The sequence below is a fragment of the Silene latifolia genome, chromosome Y (assembly GCF_048544455.1).
Source record: "Silene latifolia isolate original U9 population chromosome Y, ASM4854445v1, whole genome shotgun sequence".
In the NCBI taxonomy this organism is placed as follows: Eukaryota; Viridiplantae; Streptophyta; class Magnoliopsida; order Caryophyllales; family Caryophyllaceae; genus Silene; species Silene latifolia.
The window spans coordinates 148012617-148031886 of NC_133538.1; the positions used below are offsets into that span (position 1 = coordinate 148012617).

The window sequence follows — 19270 nt, forward strand, 5'->3', positions numbered from 1 at the left end:
TTTTTTTTTTTTTTTTTTAAAAAAAAATTAAAAAAAATAAATAAAAATTTCTCCGTACAAAACGGATTCCAACGTTTGGACCACGGCTAACGTTGGTTTTTGCGTTTGACCACGCCAACGTTAGTTTCCACGTTTGGACCATGGAAAACGCGTTGGTTTTCAACGTTTGGTCCGTGGTCGATTGTTGAATCTCAACATTTAGTCCATGAACTAGTTCATTTTTTTATTAAAAAAACCGTGTTTAATACGTTTATTTGCCGATTTTTTAAATTTATTTAAGTTTTCTAGTCGATGTGCGTTAATTTCTAACATCTTTTAATTGGTTTAATGCAATACGAGATCGAAATGTAGTTGATTTTTAGTAGAATTTGAGAGAAAATTATTTAGAGAGAGAAAATAGTGTAATTATGCAAAGGGCATTATCGTCTTTTGGATTGAAAACGTCGACGATATTTACTAAAACGTCGACGATATTTACAAATCCGGTTAAGTTATGATGGGAAAATGGTGAGTTTTTTTGGGTTTTGTTGGTTGGATTAAGGATTTTGATTTGGATTACAAGAGTGACATGGAGGTTTGAGGATGATGTGTAATTAGGGTTTGTGGCGAGAGTGTGGATAAGGTGAGATTGCATACTTCTTATTGGTAAATGGCATTTGCTTATAAGAATTGGTGTGGCCAAGTGTTTTGGGTAATATGGGACCCTATAGAAGTAGAATCAAAGCAGATGCCCTTCATATCAGATTCCCAATTCCCATTTCTGGGTCATCTACACCAGGCAGGACTGTGTACGTCCAAATGGCACCAGTTCGCAGATTTCGACTTCTGGGAGAGATTAATCAAACTGGCGACAATCTAATACGTATAGTACGCTGGTGCACAAATTACACACATCTACACAAGCCAGCTCCTTGGTACTCCGTATAAGGTTATCCATAATATAGTCAAAGTCCACATCTCTAATAAAAAAAGCCGGGGTTTCTACAGGGGATGTCTTTGTCTATAATCAATAAACATTAGGTTGAATTGAATGAAATTACACCCATGATTGTTTTTTAGTCACCAACGAAAAAAAAAAAAAGGTAGACAAAACTAGCTAAGAGGTCAAAAGAAGGAAACATTCACCCAATCGGAATTTTTTTTCAGGTTTTTTCCCCTCTTTTGCAGCATATTTAAACAAAAATTACAAAAAATAAGAGGCCGCGCCTTTAGAATGAGAACAAAAATATAGGAGCCATAACCATCTTCATAATTAGGAATCCATTGACCTGTACTGTACACTGAATTCAATCTTGTCTTTCTTCCACAGTGTTGCCAGAATAATCATCCATATCAATAGTCAATCCGATTTAACTGGGAGAATAGTCAGTCAGCCACCTTATCTACTTGAGATTCTGACTATCCAGACTGCGACTTCTCCTTTAGTTTTGCTCGGGCGAAAAACACGCCGGCCAAGAGACCTAAAAAATGAAGATATCATTGTTACCGAGGAGAACATTAATCTGTTTATAAGCATTAATTTAAGAGACTCGTAAGATGCAAGAGGCTGACCGAAAAGGATGCTTGTTGAGTTTTGCAAGCTAGTTGGAACATGGAACAGAACTATTCCGGTGATGGAAAGAGGGATTTTATTGAGAGAACCTACAAGGCTGAAAATTTGTAGACCTAGGCTGTTAGCCAACTATAAATAGCACAAAAAACCCAAGTTCGAAGCGACAATCGTATAATTAATAGAAAGGCAGCAAAATGTCAGTAGGGAAGTTAGTTCATAAGGATATCAATCAAAGTTTCTTGCTAACATATGCAAAACCCAAGAGTCTAAATGGCAAAAGTTTAAAATCAGTTCAAAGAATTTTCAAACAACAAAAGTACCCTATCTTCTCAACCGCAAGATAGGAGATCAAATACACAAATCTTTACCCTTGTGTTTTAAAGGCTGTGTTAGGAAGGCCCTCGGTTAAATTTGCATCAATAGTGTCGAGTGCTGCTTCAGAGTGAAAGAGGTTCATAATATTTGATGAGCCATTTTTTTCCATCATATTCCAAAACCAAAGAATCTGGATTATTTTTGGCGCTATTTGAAATGGAAAGAGTATAGTCTATACTCTGAACAAGGTCTTGGTTATAGAGTTCACATCCTGCACTGAGTAGGAGAAAACGTGTACCTTTTCATTGGATAAAAAACGAGGGTAGACAAGGAGGTGGCTCCCTCCATCTCCCTCCCGCAAATATCATCAAGGAACAAATACAGCACTTAGGGAATGGAAGATAAATTGGTTACAAGAAAATCACTCTACTCGAAATCTATCCAACCCAAATTACTCACCAAACAAGGGATTTTATCCCCTCCCTTCCCTCCATCCAAACAAAGGGTTGGTGTTAATAAAGACCTTAAACAACAATTGCTTTCGCTAATAGAAAAAGGAAACATCTTAAAAAATAAATCCTAAAGAGACTAATATCACAAATAACACATTCAGCATACCTGTAAGTAGTAGCTCCTGTTTGATGAAGAAACCACATAGATGTGAAGCTTATAGCCAGACCAAGAAATCCACTTAGTGTTATCACTAGCCAAAAACTCGGCAGCTTCAGAAGTGGCCTGTCAACGTCACGCAGCAAATGAGAAGTCATGCCATTGAAGCAAACGAAGGAGTGACAGGCTGTGTTACCCCGACCTCTTCGACAGTGTGTCGTGCCTGACACGTGTCGGATAAGGGCTATTTTGAGCGAATTATTCAACTTTTTGGTTTGAAGTTAAGTGTCGTGTCCGGCACGATACATGTCGAACACCTGACACGGCAGCTAAGTGAAGTGTCGGAGTAACATAGTTAACAGGTTATTCTTCATATTCTGGAGGACACAGAATACTTCATGCCAACAAATATCTGTGGCATTGCTCTAAATCCTATTTACGATATAGCTTAGTTGAAAGACTATTACTACTGAGTACTTGATAATAGCTACTGGCTAGCAAGTTTTCAGGAAAAAAAAATACAGCACATGAAAGCGGGCAATGAAGACAAACACAAACTTGAGAAAGCCATTAGACACCCAGCACAATGAAGGACATGTTCATCATCAGACCTTCAAATTTAAATCACTGAATCTACTGAAAAGATGACTTTATGAGAAGTCAAATTCCATCATAGTTAATAACAAAATTACTAAAAAAAAATATGGACAGAGATAGAGACTACACATAAAGCAAAGGGAAGAATAAGAGAAAAAATTGAGGAGCAATACAAGATACTTACGTTTCATATAGATAGTCGACCTCGTCGAATAAATATATAAGCACAACACCAAGAGGTAATGAGAGAGTGTTATTTAACAAAACCATTGAGAACTTGTTCAAGTTTCCTGACCGAGTGACTTTCTTCGCTGTGTCCATGACCCTACGTAATGTCAGCTGTAGTATAACAAACAACATTAAACATTTAATTAAATAAAAAATGATCTTGAAAAAAGAAGTATCAAGAAAATTTGAAGACACGGTAACAACTTTCTTGACTTATCATTAAGATGCAAACAATTATGCAGGCTTGGACCTTGGCATAAGAAGAAATATTGAAGCATAAGCCTTGTGATATGTATGGTTTACAGTAAACACAGTGATATCATATCACAACCACACAGGTAAACTGAAAACTCACAGAGTAAGATGCAGTTAAGAAACAATTGATAACTTGCCACGTATAGCCAGTAGCATTGAATGACAGATCGGTGATTCCTCCAGAAATGGCTGAAATGATCTGCAAAAAGCCATACCATAGCTTGTAAGTTTAGGATAACATGGCAGACATACTGAAAAATCTAAAGCTTAGATGCAACAGGCTAGAAATAAGAAAAAAAAAAAAAAAAAAAAAAAAAAAAAAAATCCATGCAACAGTATCAATTTGAAGTTTCCATAACTGATCTGAATTATAGAAAAAACACCCTCCCTTTCACCCAGCCGTAGTGCACAAGTGCCAACTTTTTTACGAGGGGAATTTGACCTTTGAAATTACGGGGCACTTGGATTTAAACGGAGGGAGTAACATATATGAATGTTGAAGTAAGTCCTGTTCGATATATAACTCATTTATTAAGCACTCAGGCTCTTACTGCCTCAAATGATCATTCAATAACAGGACCTACACATTAAAAGCATATAATTGAAGTAGGCAATAATGAAGTTATAATTACAAGTTTATACTCCAATAAAGTAACAAATCAACAACAATTCTTTGTGATTTACCCAATTAGCCCTCACAGAGGGAGGATAGAATATGAAAAATACACTTACACAATATAACCATAAAAAAAGCTTATGCAAAAAATGAAACAACTGAACAAAATATAACTCACAGATAAAACTTACCATCAAGAATAATGCAGCCCAGACTCTATTGTCGTGATGTTTCTGAAACAGATACATCTCACCCACTGCCGTTATTACATTGGTGAAATTTTTCAGGACTGTAATCATTGCAACATTAATGTATTTCAAACTGCAAAGAAAGAACAAGTTTAATGACAAAGAAGGTTGAGAGAAACTAAGTAGCCATAGTATCAAAAACAGAGCACAAAGAGAAATAAGAAAAAGTAAGAATAGCACATAGTTCAAGAGTGCAAAAGATAAAATCTGATGACCAGAAATTTTATGTCATAACAGATCATTGAAGAGACATATGACCATAAATCTTTGTAGACAGTCTTAAGATCAGTAGCTAAAACTCCATCTAACACAAACAAGATAACCTTTGCAACCAACAAAGTCAGTCTAATCACAGCTCCAATAGTGCGATAAACAATAAATATTCAAACAAGCGCAGAATTACGCTTTCAAGGGGAGTCTGAAAATCACTGACTCTTCTCAAAAAAAAATCACCGTGATTATGTTTTTTTTGTTAGAGATAATAGGAAATTTCTGTAATTGGAGGGACAAAATTGCAAAAGGGTCTGGAAAAGTTTGTTGTATGTGATTGATGACTAAATTATCACAGTGATCGAATTTTAGCCCTTTGCTGTAGGATCCTTGTTTCCTAAGAAGAAAGAAACTGATGCAATGCTTTTCACTGGTTGACTACAACCAAAAATTAGACAGCTCTGTGTCCATGAGCGAGCTCACGTAGATTCTCCATAAGGCACAAAGAAATGCACATGCTTTAGCTCTTAGGAATCAAGATTCAAGACATGGACCCGACTGGCTGACTGGACGTTGATACACTTAACAGAACTACAAGTGAGAAAATTCATCGACAGTTTCCACAAGCAAAGTAAAACGATAATTTAAAGAAGAAAGGACGAAAAGAAGCACACATATATTCTCAACCAGATGGATCAACTAATCTATATGCACAAGATGGCGTCACATTGACACAATTCTGACAAGCGAACAGTAAGAACAGTACAATTTTCGATTTTCATCACGTTTTAGCTTATTAGTCTCCAAAAAAGGCAAATCTTGTTTTCTTGTCCTTGCTTTGATCCATTGAATCACTATATTGAACTCATGCTTCAAAGATAAGAAGTTCTAACCCTTTGATGGGATGGAGATATTTGCACGTAGAGGGAGGGAAGGGAAAGGGAGGCATGCAAATTCTCGTTTTGGGTTAGCAAGTTGGGATGGAGGATTTTCGAAGGGGTTCCACTTCCCCCCTTACAAGTCGAATTGAAATCCCTCCAACATAGGAAAGATTTGGGTGAAAGCTCCCTTGTTTCGTTCTCCTTCCCCTTCCCTTGCCTCTTATTTTGTATATAAACAAAAGGTAAACGTTTGACTTTGCAGATTGCCAAATGATAGAACTTCAGCAAGTAAGCAAAGAATGGTTTTGTAAGGCTTATGCAAAAGCAAGCCAAAAGAATACCTATATCATTGCAATGTTCTTTTTAAACTGAGCAACAGATATTTGTACTAAAATATCCTAAATAAATCACCATCATGGATCATAGAAGGCTTTGGAGAGGTCAGTAATCAACATGTCCAGAACCTGCCTCATGAGAAATAAGAGTGTTTCAGTATTCTCTCTTCGAGCATACTGAAAATAGTTGGAGTTTCAGACTTTCCGAAAGTTATCCAGAGAACAAATTACATAACTATTGAAATCCCGACTAGTTGCCTATATCAATGATATTATTTCATCATGGTGAATTTATTTATTCCCTTCAGCCTTCAGCATTGGTTTACTGCATTCCATGAGGAGCAAGGTATATTTGGATTTGGGTGCTAAAAAAGAGAGGAAGTTGCTTCGGACTTTCGGAGTTGTGCTGGTTGAGCTGCTTTCTGGTACATATTCAACTAACAGAATTCACGAATATTCTCAGGACAAATTCATTCTCTTCGCTATGATCCGAGGATGTCGTTTCCGTTTAAGGCTATTGGTAGAGTCAAAACTAGGTGTCGTAAAATACTAGAATTAAGCCACCAAATTAACAATTTATAAGCCAAACTATACTCTAGACTACTCTAAATGATAAAATAATATAGTGCAACTAAGGGTCGGTCCCAAGAGAAGGTCTTTTAAGCTAAATACTTGAATTGTTATTCACAATGGCAAACAAACAATAGAGAGACATGAAAAGGGGGGTTTTTGAGTTGATTGGTGACATGAAACAAAGGAAAATTTGCAATCTTAGTCTAACAAGCAATATAACAAACACTTGGTGAGTAATATGATTCAATAATTAAGAGAACTTGGTGCAATTCTTCCTTTGTAACCAACAATGGTAAAGTTTAACTCTTTAATAATTCACCTCCTAATTTCTACCCAATACTTTCAAGTCAAGAAAATAACATGCACAAATTAAACCATCTATGCATGTCCTCCAAGTTTAATCAACAATTCATTAAACCATGAGTGCAAATCAAACATGAGCATTAAGTGTTGTGCCAAGACAAGAAGCTAGGATCAATTCTCACAAGATTAAACCATACAAATGAGAAAAGACATGAAATTTCCTACTTATTGCATACAACAAGCTTGCTCCAAACAATCCTAGATAGATTAAACCATTTCTCTAGAATTTGCAATAGTTGAACAAATAAGAAGCATGGATGGCCAACCCAAACATAAACTCATTCAACATGAAGATTAAACATAAGGAAAGATCATTAGATAAATAAGAGGAGATTAAAAGAGTCTTACAATACCAAAGTTGGAGACTTTGGATGAATTACACCAAGAAGGGAAGGATTTAGCCTTCCATAGTCTTCAAAACCCAAAGAAATAAGGAAAGATTACAACTTTGAATGGAAATAGTCCCTAAATTATTACAAGATTAGAACCCTAAAAATGAGATTAGATGAGATAAAAGGATGGTAGGTGAATGTCTTAGGTCTTCAAACTCTCGGGTATTTATAGGGCTTCACGAAAACCTAGAAAGATTTTCACTTAAGAAGCCCAAAAAGAAGATTAGAAAACCCATGATAGAAGTAGCCGCGCAGTGCGCAAGTAATTGTTCTTACTGCTGCAATAGTGCGCACCTGCGCATTTTTGGACTTCTATTTTCCACGAGCTAGACCTCTTCAATTGCCTTCATTCCTTCTAGTCTTCATTCCTACTTCTCCCAACTGGTTTTCGGGTTACAAGTGATCCTCTTGTGCCTTGTCTTGACCTTTGAAAGGTGCTCTATTGCCGCTCGGGTTCCATGCATTAAGGATTGAGTGCCCAACCGAGTTAAAGTGCACAAGTTACCACCACATAACCAATTGCCGAATGTTAGGAAAAATGTACCAAAAGACCCATATTAAAAGATACGAGGGTGATAAAATCACCCTCTTAGACCGACACAATACATTACTATCAAACTCCCCCACACTTAGACTTTTGCTAGTCCCGAGCAAAACCCGAAACAAGCAACCATGAAGTCTACAAGAGAGTGTAGGAGAGAATGATCACTCTTCCCTTTCCTCTTCCTTCTTATATCTCCCTCAAAACACAACCACCAATTAAAAAGAAAATAACTTGACTCAAATTTGACACAGCTCTTCACTCACTCCCCCGCCTTATTTCTCCCTCAAACACGGATACGACACACCACCAACGCCGACTCATCACGCATCTCCACCCTTCTTATATCACCAAGGTAGTAATGGTCACTCTTGCCTTATCCCAAGGCAATAGCAAAGTGACCTAAACAATCCTCAACTCATTCATCTTCCCCTTATATCACCCCCTTATCACTCCAAGCAATGCAAGTCATGCTACTAAGTTGGCCAAACACCAACAAAGATCAACAACCTAGTAGCCAACATGAAAAACCACCAATTTGAAACAACTTTCTTTGACTCAAAAAGAAATTAAATCCTAAATCTAACCTCCTTCCAAGACCCTCCTTATTGCTCCCTTCTTATCCCTCCATCTTTTTGGTGTTGCATTTTTCAATTTTTCGATTTTTTTGTTTGAAAATCCCTCATTTTGCCTAAGGTGCCCTTTCGGGTTTTCACCTTAACTTTTTCCTTTCCTCTCATCGGTGGCTCGCAACTCGATTCTTCATTTTGCCCGGAATGCCCTTTCGGGTTTTCATTCCGTCCTCGGCCACCTTTTCCAATCTTGCCTAGGTGCCCACCCTTGTGGGTTTTCACCTAGCCGGAATTTTCAATTTTTTTTTTTTTTTTTTTTTTTGGATTGACTTGAAAGACAATTTACATATGTTACAATTTCTCACTCCCCCACACTTAAATTTCACATTGTCCTCAATGTGAGGGAGTGCCAACTTCTTCAAACTTTTAGTTGGAGGGGCCCGAGCCTTCGCCTTGCTAATATGCCCCCCGGTTCATTCTTCTTCTTTCTCTTCTTTCTCTTCTTTCTTTTTCTTGTTGGGCCCTTATGTAGGCCGCATTGACTTGAGTTTCATTGATGGTGGGTTGATAGGTTGGTTCATTGTGGTGGAGAGTCATTCCGAAAAGGCCTTGAATGAGGCCAAAGGAGTCTTCATGGGCTTGAGCGTCATAGTAAGAGTCCTCAAGGTATTGGTGGTGCCTTTCGTTTTGCACCCCAAATTGTTGGCTCACTTGTTCACGCCACTTGTTTTGCTCTTGCCACATGGCTTGATTTTCCGCCCAAGCCTTGGCACTTTGTTGTTGCCATGCAAGAGACTCCTCTTGCCTCTTGGCAATCTCCTCAAGAATTTTCCTTTGGGCCAATTCGGCCTCATCTCCCAACCTTTTATGTTCTTCAAAAGATTTCCGAAATTGATCAAAACTCTCCAATCTTGGCGCTTGTTGTTGTTGCCAAGAATGGGAGCTCTCAACCCTCCCACTAATTGCTTCCAACGTCCCCCGGGTCTACTCAAAGTACTTGAACATTTGGTGTTGCCATGGTGCTAAAGGTGGACTTGAGGAACCCCCGGCCTCAAACATAGGAGTGTCTTGAGGCGGTTGGTAGGACGAAGGAATGTGTGGGGTCTCATGGAATCCCCCCTCAATTATCTCAACCTCTCTCTCTTCCTCTTGTTGTGGGCCTTAGGAAGACTCAACCGCTCTTCTCTTCCTCATTCTTTGTGGGGGTGGGTTGGGAAGGTTGCCCTCGGCGGGGCAAAAGAAATCCCGGGCTCTTGGCCCACTTGGAAGGGGTCCATTCAAAGGTAGCTTCATATATTGGGTACCCCCTTCCCCCAACCAATGACAACTCCATGGAACCGTGTCCAAAGGTTGAATCATATGGGTCTCCACCAACCCCGCTTCATTATAAAGGTGATTCCCCCACACTCGAGGTTGTTCATCCGGAATATCCCCAACCAAGCTAGCCACAAAAAGAGTGACCAAACCTCCACGATTAATGCTCCCTTTCTTTTCTCGGTGCTTTGATGCAGCGACCACAAAAAGCCTTGCCCAATCCGGCACCCCCTCCCCCTCGGGCAACATTGCCCAAATGCACTCACAGACCCCCTCATTGAGTTTGGTAGGTTCCCCCATCGTAAAGAAGAAGCACGAAATCATACGTGTAAGAATCCGGATGGGGGGGTTTGTGATTGAGGAGATCTTGTCATTGTTTGTCCGGTGTGTTTTCCCCGTGAGTGCACACCAGTATCGTCAAGGCCGTGCCGGTAGGTTTATGGGGGAAGGTGGTTTGGTGATCCTCAAAATCTCCCTTACCCTCTCAAAGGTTAGAGTGTGCCATGTCTTGTTTAACCTAAAACTCACCCTTTCATTCCCTCTTTCCCCCGTGATTACTATGGTAGAAAGGAACTCCAAGGTATAGGCGGAGTATGTATGAGGTTGGAGGTTCATCTACCTCTCTAATCCCACCTTGGTGAGGAAGGCAAGGGTTTGGTCAAAGATCCCCATGTCCCTCAAGGTCCCCGGGTGAAGGAATTTTGAAATCGGTAAGGGCTTACTCTCAAGGAACTTAAAGTAAGTCTTGGTGTTGTTTGGTAACCCTTCATCCCCTTTAAAAGGTTTGGGTGGTGCAATGGGTGGAGGTTGGTTTGAGGATTCACCCTTCTTCTTAGACTTTCCCTTGCCAAGACCAAAAACCATCTTGTTCTCTTTTAAAAATTTCAAAAACAACCACTTAAAACGACCAAAAATCTGAAAAATTTTCTAAGGGGCAATTCAACAAACACCTTGTGTGCACTAGCACAATCTTGTGTAGCTAAGGTAATTTTGTTGAATATTTGCCTTCCCTAACAGAAAATGATTGCCAACAATCCCCAAATAACAATTACAAGCAAGAATCCAACTCAACTACACAAAGTAAAGTGAATTAAATCAATGGAAACAAAGAGAGTGGAGAAATTTGTTATACCTTCCCGAATATTCCCAAAACTTGCTTGAATGAAGAGGAAAGTTGCATAAAAATCCCTTGGTAACCCAGAAATCCACTTGAAAAAGCTTCAAATCAACCCGGAAAAATTCTAGGGTTTGGGAAATTGGGGGATTTTTGTCAGAAAATAGGAGGTTTGATGGTGTTTTTGATGCCAAGAACGAATTTGGTGAAGAAATTGGTGATGAGAAGGAGGTTTGTTGATGATAAAAGGTGATTTGGTTTGATTTGGAGTGAATGAGATGGGGTTTTTGAGATGGGGTTTTGGGGAAGTTGGTCGAAAAAGCTTTGGTAAATAATGATGATTGAAAACGGGATAAGAAAAGATAAAGAACCGAGATTACGACTGCGCTTGAAAGTCGCGCAAAATTTAGTCTTACTGTCGTGATAAATGCGCACTGCGCAAGGCCTATGAAGCGACTCGCGCATCGAATCATGTTTTTCTTCCTATTCTTATGACAACCCATCCAAATTTCTTCCCCTAGAGGCCTCCCTGGAAAGACCACTTCCATCCATCATTAAGCCACCCACCCCCAATCTAAAACCACTCCCCGAACACTTGAAATACGTCTTTCTTGGGGCAAACAACACTCTACCCCTCATAATTTCAAACCAGGTCCCTCGGCCGAGGGTAGATCAGTCTTTCCACCTGCTATGCCACTTGGCCCACTTGGCCACTACATGACAAAAGGTGAAAGTCTATAAATACTCCTCAATCCTCATTGAGGAAGGGATCCGGAATCTAACCTAAGAACCACTTAAAACTTGAGAGTGATCAAGAAAGGAGATTGGTGGATGTTTTGCACAAATACAAGGAAGCTTTCAGGTGGAGCATTGCGGATCTAAAAGGGATAAGTCCAAGCGTAAGGAAAGATCATTAGATAAATAAGAGGAGATTAAAAGAGTCTTACAATACCAAAGTTGGAGACTTTGGATGAATTACACCAAGAAGGGAAGGATTTAGCCTTCCATAGTCTTCAAAACCCAAAGAAATAAGGAAAGATTACAACTTTGAATGGAAATAGTCTCTAAATTATTACAAGATTAGAACCCTAAAAATGAGATTAGATGAGATGAAAGGATGGTAGGTGAATGTCCCTTGAGGTCTTCCAATCTTGTGTATATATATGGCTTCACGGAAACCTAAAAAGATCCTTACTTAAGAAGCCCAAATGCGGAATAGAAAGCCCGTAAAACAGAGCTGCGCAGGATGCGCAGGCTGCGCCAAATTAACTCTTGCTGTGATCGGGCGCATTTGCGCACCTTGTTTGCGCGACTGCGCCTAAGCTCGCATTTGGAATTGCAGCGCGATTTGGGCAGTGTCGCAAACAATTGCGCAGTCGCGCGCTTTCGATCGACAAAGAAGATCTTGCGAAGGCCATATCTCCCTCGTTTTTGGATAAACGGGGCGTGTGACCTACCGTTGGAAAGCTAAGATCACAAGCTTTCACCTCCAATTGGCCTTGCATCGATACGAGGTCTAGAACTCGAGATATACTCGTTTGAAGTTGACCCTTGTGAAACCGAGTTTTCAATTCTTCATTTTGGCTCTTGTTTGTGCATGTCAAGGCTTCAATTCTTCCTTCCTTTTGCTTGCTTCTCTTGATTTTGCACTTATTCCCTTGGCTTTCCTTTTGCTTTCCTTCTTTGCCTTGGTAAGTTATAAGCTAAGACTCTAAAATTACAACCAAAAGTGCAAACCGGTATATTACAACAAGTCCAACTAAAATCCGGTATCAAGCATGTTTATTGATATAACATTAACCTATTGACTCGTCACAATTTGACACTATCAGCTATGGAAGCAAATTCCTTTAGAGGAACACCAACAACTCAATAGGATTTGGGTACTTTGTAAATGTCATTGATTTAGTAATGAGGACTTCTAATCCTCACTTGCTTCTTTATTTTTATAATAAAAATTATCTAATAGGCAACACTATGATATCCAAAGTCACTACCGGTGTAATCATCTCAATGTGCTATACATAAATGAATCATTAGGAAGTGCCCCAGAGGATTTGTAGACTAATCACTGATTAACATGAAAAACCTTTCAGAAAAGGAATGAACATTTTAAAGTGATGTCTTTTAAGTACTTTCATGCCATGAGTGATATGAGAGATGATGATAGACAAATCAAATCACAATGCTATATGACGGGGCTACAGGATCTAACATTAATTCATGACGGCCATTTTACCAGTACTTCAAAGAAACTACGTCGTAAGAGAAAGGAAGTGTTTACCTGAACATGCTTGTAATGAGCATCCCCACGAACAAAACATTTACAGGGAACCATACTTTAATTAGCCTCCATCTTAGTGGTTCCATAGAGATCACACCCAAAACAGAGAATGTAGATACAATAAGTACAGATACCAAGTTCTGCAAACAGAAAAAGAAACCAGTCACACGAAAATCAAATATTAGCTAATCCCTTGAAAAATCATATAGCATTGAGATTCAAACATTCAAGAACAATGACCTTAACGAAATATTAGTACACTAAAAAAATTGAATTACCTGGTATAACATCAAAGATATACCAGCATTGAAGTCATAGCTGGACAAGACACATTTATTGATGAGTATCATGCTGCACGATGAAATGCAATAAGCCAATCCCGACAACAACGCCTGATTAGGTATCTTAACCGATTTGACACTCCGGAGTACTCTATCTTTCTGTCCTTCCATGTTTCCATTTTCAATGTCAACTTCATCTCCAGAATGTCCACTACTGAAAGAAGATCAATAGAGGGAAAAAAAGTTGAGCTCACATGACTAGTGAGTATTTCATATCATACAAAATCAATCACTAATCCACGATTGAATCAACAAGGGACAAATAACGAGTCGACGGAGTATGAATCAAGCTCAACAATCAATTCAAACTTGTAAGTTGAATTGCACAAAGATTCCTTCCAAACCCATATCAATGTTATTGGTACAACTTTCTCAAAATGATGTCTCCTATAGTCCTACATAGTTCTTACACTTGACCAATAAAGAAGCCACATTTACTCAATTGAATATAAAAGCTCCCAAAATCCAAAGTTCTCCGTTTGCCTCTTTACCTTTGATTAAAATAACCCTCACAAATTATAAAGAAGATAAGCAAATGATCGGGAAGGAGGGAGTATTTTACATCAATTTCTATGGAAAAATTACAACCTCTACGAAAATCCACATATATTCCAAATATAAGCACAAAAAAGGGCAACTTTCAAATTAAGCACATCTAACAACCACTTATCCCGCAATTTGCTGGAGCCATTGAGGCACTGAGGTAATATCAGACAATAAAAAAGGGCAACTTTCAAATTAAGCTCACTAAACTATATGATCACTTAAAACTAATCAATTCTTAAAAACATAAACTTAAAAAAGGGAGTAATTACCTAGAACCCATCTGGGTACAAAGCTGAAAAACTGATTACAAAGAGGGAATACTCAAAACAAGCACCACCATAAACACAAAAAGCTTGAATCTTTGGAACTTAATTGATAAATTGATTGTAAATTTGTTACTAATTACACAAAAAAGTAAATGATCAGTAGAGAAATACCCAAATTAGAAATAACTAGGGAGTTAAAAAGGTAACAGTTTGATTAGTAGATAAGTAATAATGGTTAGAGTAAGATTATTGCAAAGTGGGTAGGAATGAAATATTAAGGAAGAAGAAGAGTTTATATATAAATGTTTGGAAAATTGGGAGATCCAAAATATTAATGGGAGTTTCAAATCAAAAACTTAATTATGCAAGAAAAATGTCAATGATGGGTTTGGTCAGAAATCAGAAGGTATGTTGACACAACTCACAAGGGTGGTCCATTTTTGTTTAGCGCAAATTAGTTGTTGTTCTTCGCCAACATTAGGCTTTTCACCACCCTCTCCTTCGGCCGGGGTTGGTTACCTTTCACGTTTTGGTGGCCGTCTTATGCAAAGGCGAGTACGGTTTTACCATGTAAAATCGTCTGATTAGACTTGTTTATATTTAGGATTTTTTTATTAGAAGGTACATAATAGGGTTTTTTCAATTTGTGAGTATGAAAAGAGAGGTCGTGATAATATCATCTAAGTTTTCACTTTTCCATCTGTACCCTTTCGTATAACAACTTATTAACTCTGTAGCTAAACTCCCTCACACCATCTATTTTAGACGTTAAGTGCCAAGTTGGCACTCTTAGCTTTTCTTTTGTTTTTTTCCCCAAAAACTTTCCCCCCATTTTTTTCAATCTTTCCCTCCAAATCTTCCCTCCATAACTTCCCCTATATAATTCACTCATCCCTCTATCTTATTTCATTATTAATCCTCCAATTTTCTTCACCCTCCTTTTATCTTCCTCTTATCTTAACAATGTATTCTTCACCCAATTGAAGATCTTGATTTTTGAAAACAAAAATACAATTTATGTGGAAGGAATGCGGTTTTAAAGATATCGGGCTCAACATCAAATCCGCGGAAAGCGTATTTCAAATGTCTTGATTGCGACAAAATTGTTATGTGGTTAGCTGATGAACATGTTATTAAGAAAAAGGCTTTGGGGTTGAAGATGAAGAATGATTATGAAGATGAAGAGTGCATGGGATTGAAGATGAAGAATGAAGATGTAATTAAATTTGAGCTTAATGGGTTTAAGTTGAAGTTTGAAGAATTGTTACCTTCATGAAGTTTATGTTTATGTTTAATGCTTTAATTTTCATCTTTGTTGTTGTAGTTGCGGTGATTAAAATGTAGTGGAAAACCTTGAAATTAATTTAATGGAAAAGAGTGGTTTGTTTGATGTTTTACAAATTTCTGGATTACTTCAGTTTTGGCGTCAATTAATGGAAAGAAATGTCTCTGGATTAATGGAAACAAATAAGGCATCATATAACAGAAGCCAAACTAAGGCAATGTTTACATTGACACATTGTTTAACTCATACTAGCTGCCCAAAAAATTGCCAAAGTGACGACATATTTGAAAAAAAAAACAAGTTCATGGATTGATAATTTCATGCAATGAAACTTCATTCAATCCCACAAAAAGATGTTCCAACATGGCTCTGGCTTTGGCTTCCTTCCCCTATCTCAGGCACACTTCTTGCATTAGCAGATGTTCCAACATGGCTCCTTGTTTGTATTTGTAACTGTCGCTTCTCCTTAGCTGTGTACCCTCCTTTGCATGTCTTGGAGTTGTGGCCAAAACATCCACACTTCTTGCATTTAACTATGTTGGACCTCTTCCCCTTTCTCTGTTTACCTGGCTCTCTCCTCCTGTTTCTAGATGGTTTGCCAATGGACCTCTTCAGTGTTGGAGGTTCCAAGGTTGGGCAGTCCAAAGTTGGCCACTGCTCAGGGTCAGTTATAGGTAATATTTGTAGTTCATATGCAACCTTATAAGTGGCCATTGTAAACCAATGACTTACATAGTCTAAAGGGTCCTTGTTAGCAGTGATGATTGCACGGATGACATGTTTGCAGGGTATTCCAGATATTTGCCACTGGCCACATTTTCAAGTTTTATCTATAATATTAACAGGAAGGTATGTTTTCCCATCACGTAGCTCATACTGAGCCTTGGCTGATGATGCAAATGCCACACAGAACCTTGATTCTTTTTTCAGCACTTTCAGCCTCTGTCTGATGTTTGGGCAATCATCTGGCCATGAATCTGTAATTTGAGCCCTTGTTGCATGTCTGACTATGGACATCTTTCTAATGCCTACAAATGATGCAAATTGTTAGTGTTCTATTCATGGCAAGAGAGTGAATCATTAACTGACCGTCAAGATACACAAGATGAATCATTAACTGACCTTCAAGTAGAGACAAGACTGGATTGTTCCTATGTATGCCAAGTGTGCTATTGAAACTCTCAATAAAGTTAGATGTGTTTCATCATTTGCAACTCTTGGATCAAATCTGTATCTGGCCCATGTCTCATGATCTCCTAAGTCTTAGAACCACCTACCACATCCTAAGCCACCATGCTGCACCAAAGACTCTAGTGACTTTTTGAAGGTGAACTTTGAATAGGAATTAACTAGCTTCTAGAATAGCTTGTGCATCAGAAGTCCAGGATAGTCTTTCTTGAAATTTTTGCACAAATGCCTTGCACAAAATCTTCTATAGCAACTTGGCCACACTTGATCCAAAGCTAGTTCAATTCCCTTCAAAACAAGTTTCAATTAAGAATTAGTGTACTATAACAAGTTAAAAAGAACACCAACTTAAATAGCTTTCAGTTTCAGTTACAAATTTAATACCTTTTGTCTATCTGATATAATTTTCCAGTCTTCCCTTCCACTTTCAGCCAAGACTTATATTAGGTGCCAAAAGAAATTGGACCAACTCTCCTTATTCTCAGTCTCAACCACACCAACAGACGCAGGGAAGATTTCATTATTACTATTAATAGCTATAGCTGACAATAACACACCTCCATAATTACCCTTCAAGTGTGTGCCATCCACCCCTATTAAACTTCTACATCCTCCAATTAATCCCTTAAACTAAGCACTAAATGACACAAACAGGGATTTAAATTGCAGAGGCTTCTCAGGGGTGTCCATAGTAGTCCATGCACAAATAGCATAAGATCCAGGGTTAGTTAGCTTTACTACCTCACAGTAAGTTGCTAATATCTATAAGATTGGTCATGGCCACCATTGATAAGCTTTAAAGCTTTGTCCCTCATTCCATACAATGTGGATTTCTTCATGTTCAGGCCATACCTTTCCATTAGCTTTTTCTGAATGGACTCCCCTGTAATTGCAGGATCTGCCTTTATGTCTTCAATAAGTTTCTTAGAAACCCATTCAGCATTTGCCAGGGGGTTATAACTTTTCACACCATTACACCCATGATCTGCAGCCCTGATGGATTTGATAGCGCAAGTGGTTCCATCTTGTAACACACTAGCATGGATTCTCCATTCACAACCCACAGTTGCACATTCAGCAGTGTACCTGGACTTATCAGCCTTGGCAATTATTATATGAAACCCCTCTTCAATGCGGTAATCCCTTAGAGTATCTTTGAAATGCTCTTGAACCATAAATAGCATCCAAGGCCTAAGCTTAATTGTGCCAAACACCTTATCATCATATATCTCCCCATTTGCAAGAATTTTTAAGGCCCACCCTTCTTCATCTACTGACCATTCAATAGTTGCATATGGATCATATCCATCATCAATTTTGTCAAAACCACAGAGGACTGTATTATCCACAGCCTCTAACTCAGATACTTCCTCATCATTGACATCTTCTTCATCAGTTGGATTGTAAGAATTGTCTGTGCCAGAATCATCTTCCAAATCATGAACCTCACCATATTCAAGTCTCTTCCTTCTAGTCCCTTATCTACTTGACTCAACAACTTGGCTTACAATACTCCTAACCTTAGGCACAAATACACCTTTAAGTTTAGCAGTTGATTTGGATAGTTTAAATATTAGTTGTTCCTCCAGAATTTGTTTTTCAGTGGCTTTGGATTTCTTGTTTGTGGCTGAAGATTTTTTTTTGAGCGACAGTTTTTCGAGTGACAATTTTTTGAGTGACTGTATTTTCAGTGACAGTACTTGGTGTAACACCCCCATATCCCAAGTGCCTTATCAGGACCACTTAAAGCATGTAAGTGCTACCATCTCGGTTACCCGAGGCAATGTATACCAAATAGACAATAAAGAAACGTACTTAAATAAATAAGTTTAAAGTGATACAAGTCCAAAACCCAAAACTGATAAAAGCAAATACAACTGTTTCTCAAAACTATTAAACCAAATGAAATAAACTAAGTTCATGACACAGCGGAAGACTCTAGTGACTCATATGATGACTCCATCCCAGCTATCCCTCGCGCAAGCCATCTCGTACCTGCTCAATAACTGCTCACTATCCCCGAATGGATCACCACAGTTTTTAAAACAATTAAACGGGGTCAGTACTGATTACATAAACGATACAACAAAAGCAATACAACAATCCAATCCAACCAAACCAATCTCCATCAAATCACCACACACCTGACTACACACTAAAGTGTGTAGTCCTGCCAGAATACTCATCGCAACAAGTATTCCACACCGCCAGTGGGGGACCGCAACCGTTCTCATCTAAGCCCCGCTCATCTCATCCGATCGATAAACCCAAGTTCCTAAATGTGCACATCCCTTCTGTGGCGGATTCCACAAAAGGCGAATCAAGGGCGTGAAGCCACTCCCGCAAGTGACTCCACTCAGCCGAGGATGCACCTCGCAAACCACATATAGTTATACAACAACCACATTATACTATCAACAATCACCAACTCCAAATCCAATACCGATATGATATATAACAACAACAATCAATTATCAATAATTCCATGTAAACAATACTGAGTAGGTAAACCGTACCTAGAATAGCAATCACACGACCGTCACAGCAGTTAATCAATACCGTTCCTCTATGAATCCTCCTCCTATAACACATATGCATACAATTACCACCTAATCAATACAATCCTCCCAAAACCCCCAAATCTA

At 38.5% G+C, this 19270-nt stretch overlaps 1 protein-coding gene across 2 annotated transcripts; it reads right to left on the bottom strand.

Moving 5' to 3' along the window:
- Positions 1-939: 939 nt before the first annotated feature.
- On the bottom strand, positions 940-14722 carry LOC141633764 (GDP-mannose transporter GONST1-like). 2 transcript variants are annotated; one of them, XM_074446177.1, is made up of 9 exons: positions 14156-14722; positions 13278-13494; positions 13000-13139; positions 4364-4493; positions 3657-3755; positions 3258-3412; positions 2486-2602; positions 1552-1649; positions 940-1460 (listed from the first exon to the last, which is right to left on the bottom strand). In XM_074446177.1, the coding sequence occupies exons 1-9, from the start codon at positions 14164-14166 to the stop codon at positions 1399-1401; spliced, it is 1029 nt and encodes a 342-aa protein (XP_074302278.1). In that variant the 5' UTR covers positions 14167-14722; the 3' UTR covers positions 940-1398. The 2 variants fall into 2 exon arrangements, with proteins under 2 accessions (XP_074302278.1, XP_074302279.1); XM_074446178.1 differs by having other exon boundaries at positions 13278-13491; positions 14156-14232.
- Between the last annotated feature and the right edge of the window lie 4548 nt (positions 14723-19270).

Coding starts and splice junctions, on each gene's coding strand:
- LOC141633764 (XM_074446177.1), bottom strand. Junction 2,603..3,257: donor GTCGACTATCTATATGAAAC/GTAAGTATCTTG, acceptor TGACGTTGACAG/GCCACTTCTGAAGCTGCCGA. Junction 1,650..2,485: donor ACAGGAGCTACTACTTACAG/GTATGCTGAATG, acceptor ACAAATTTTCAG/CCTTGTAGGTTCTCTCAATA.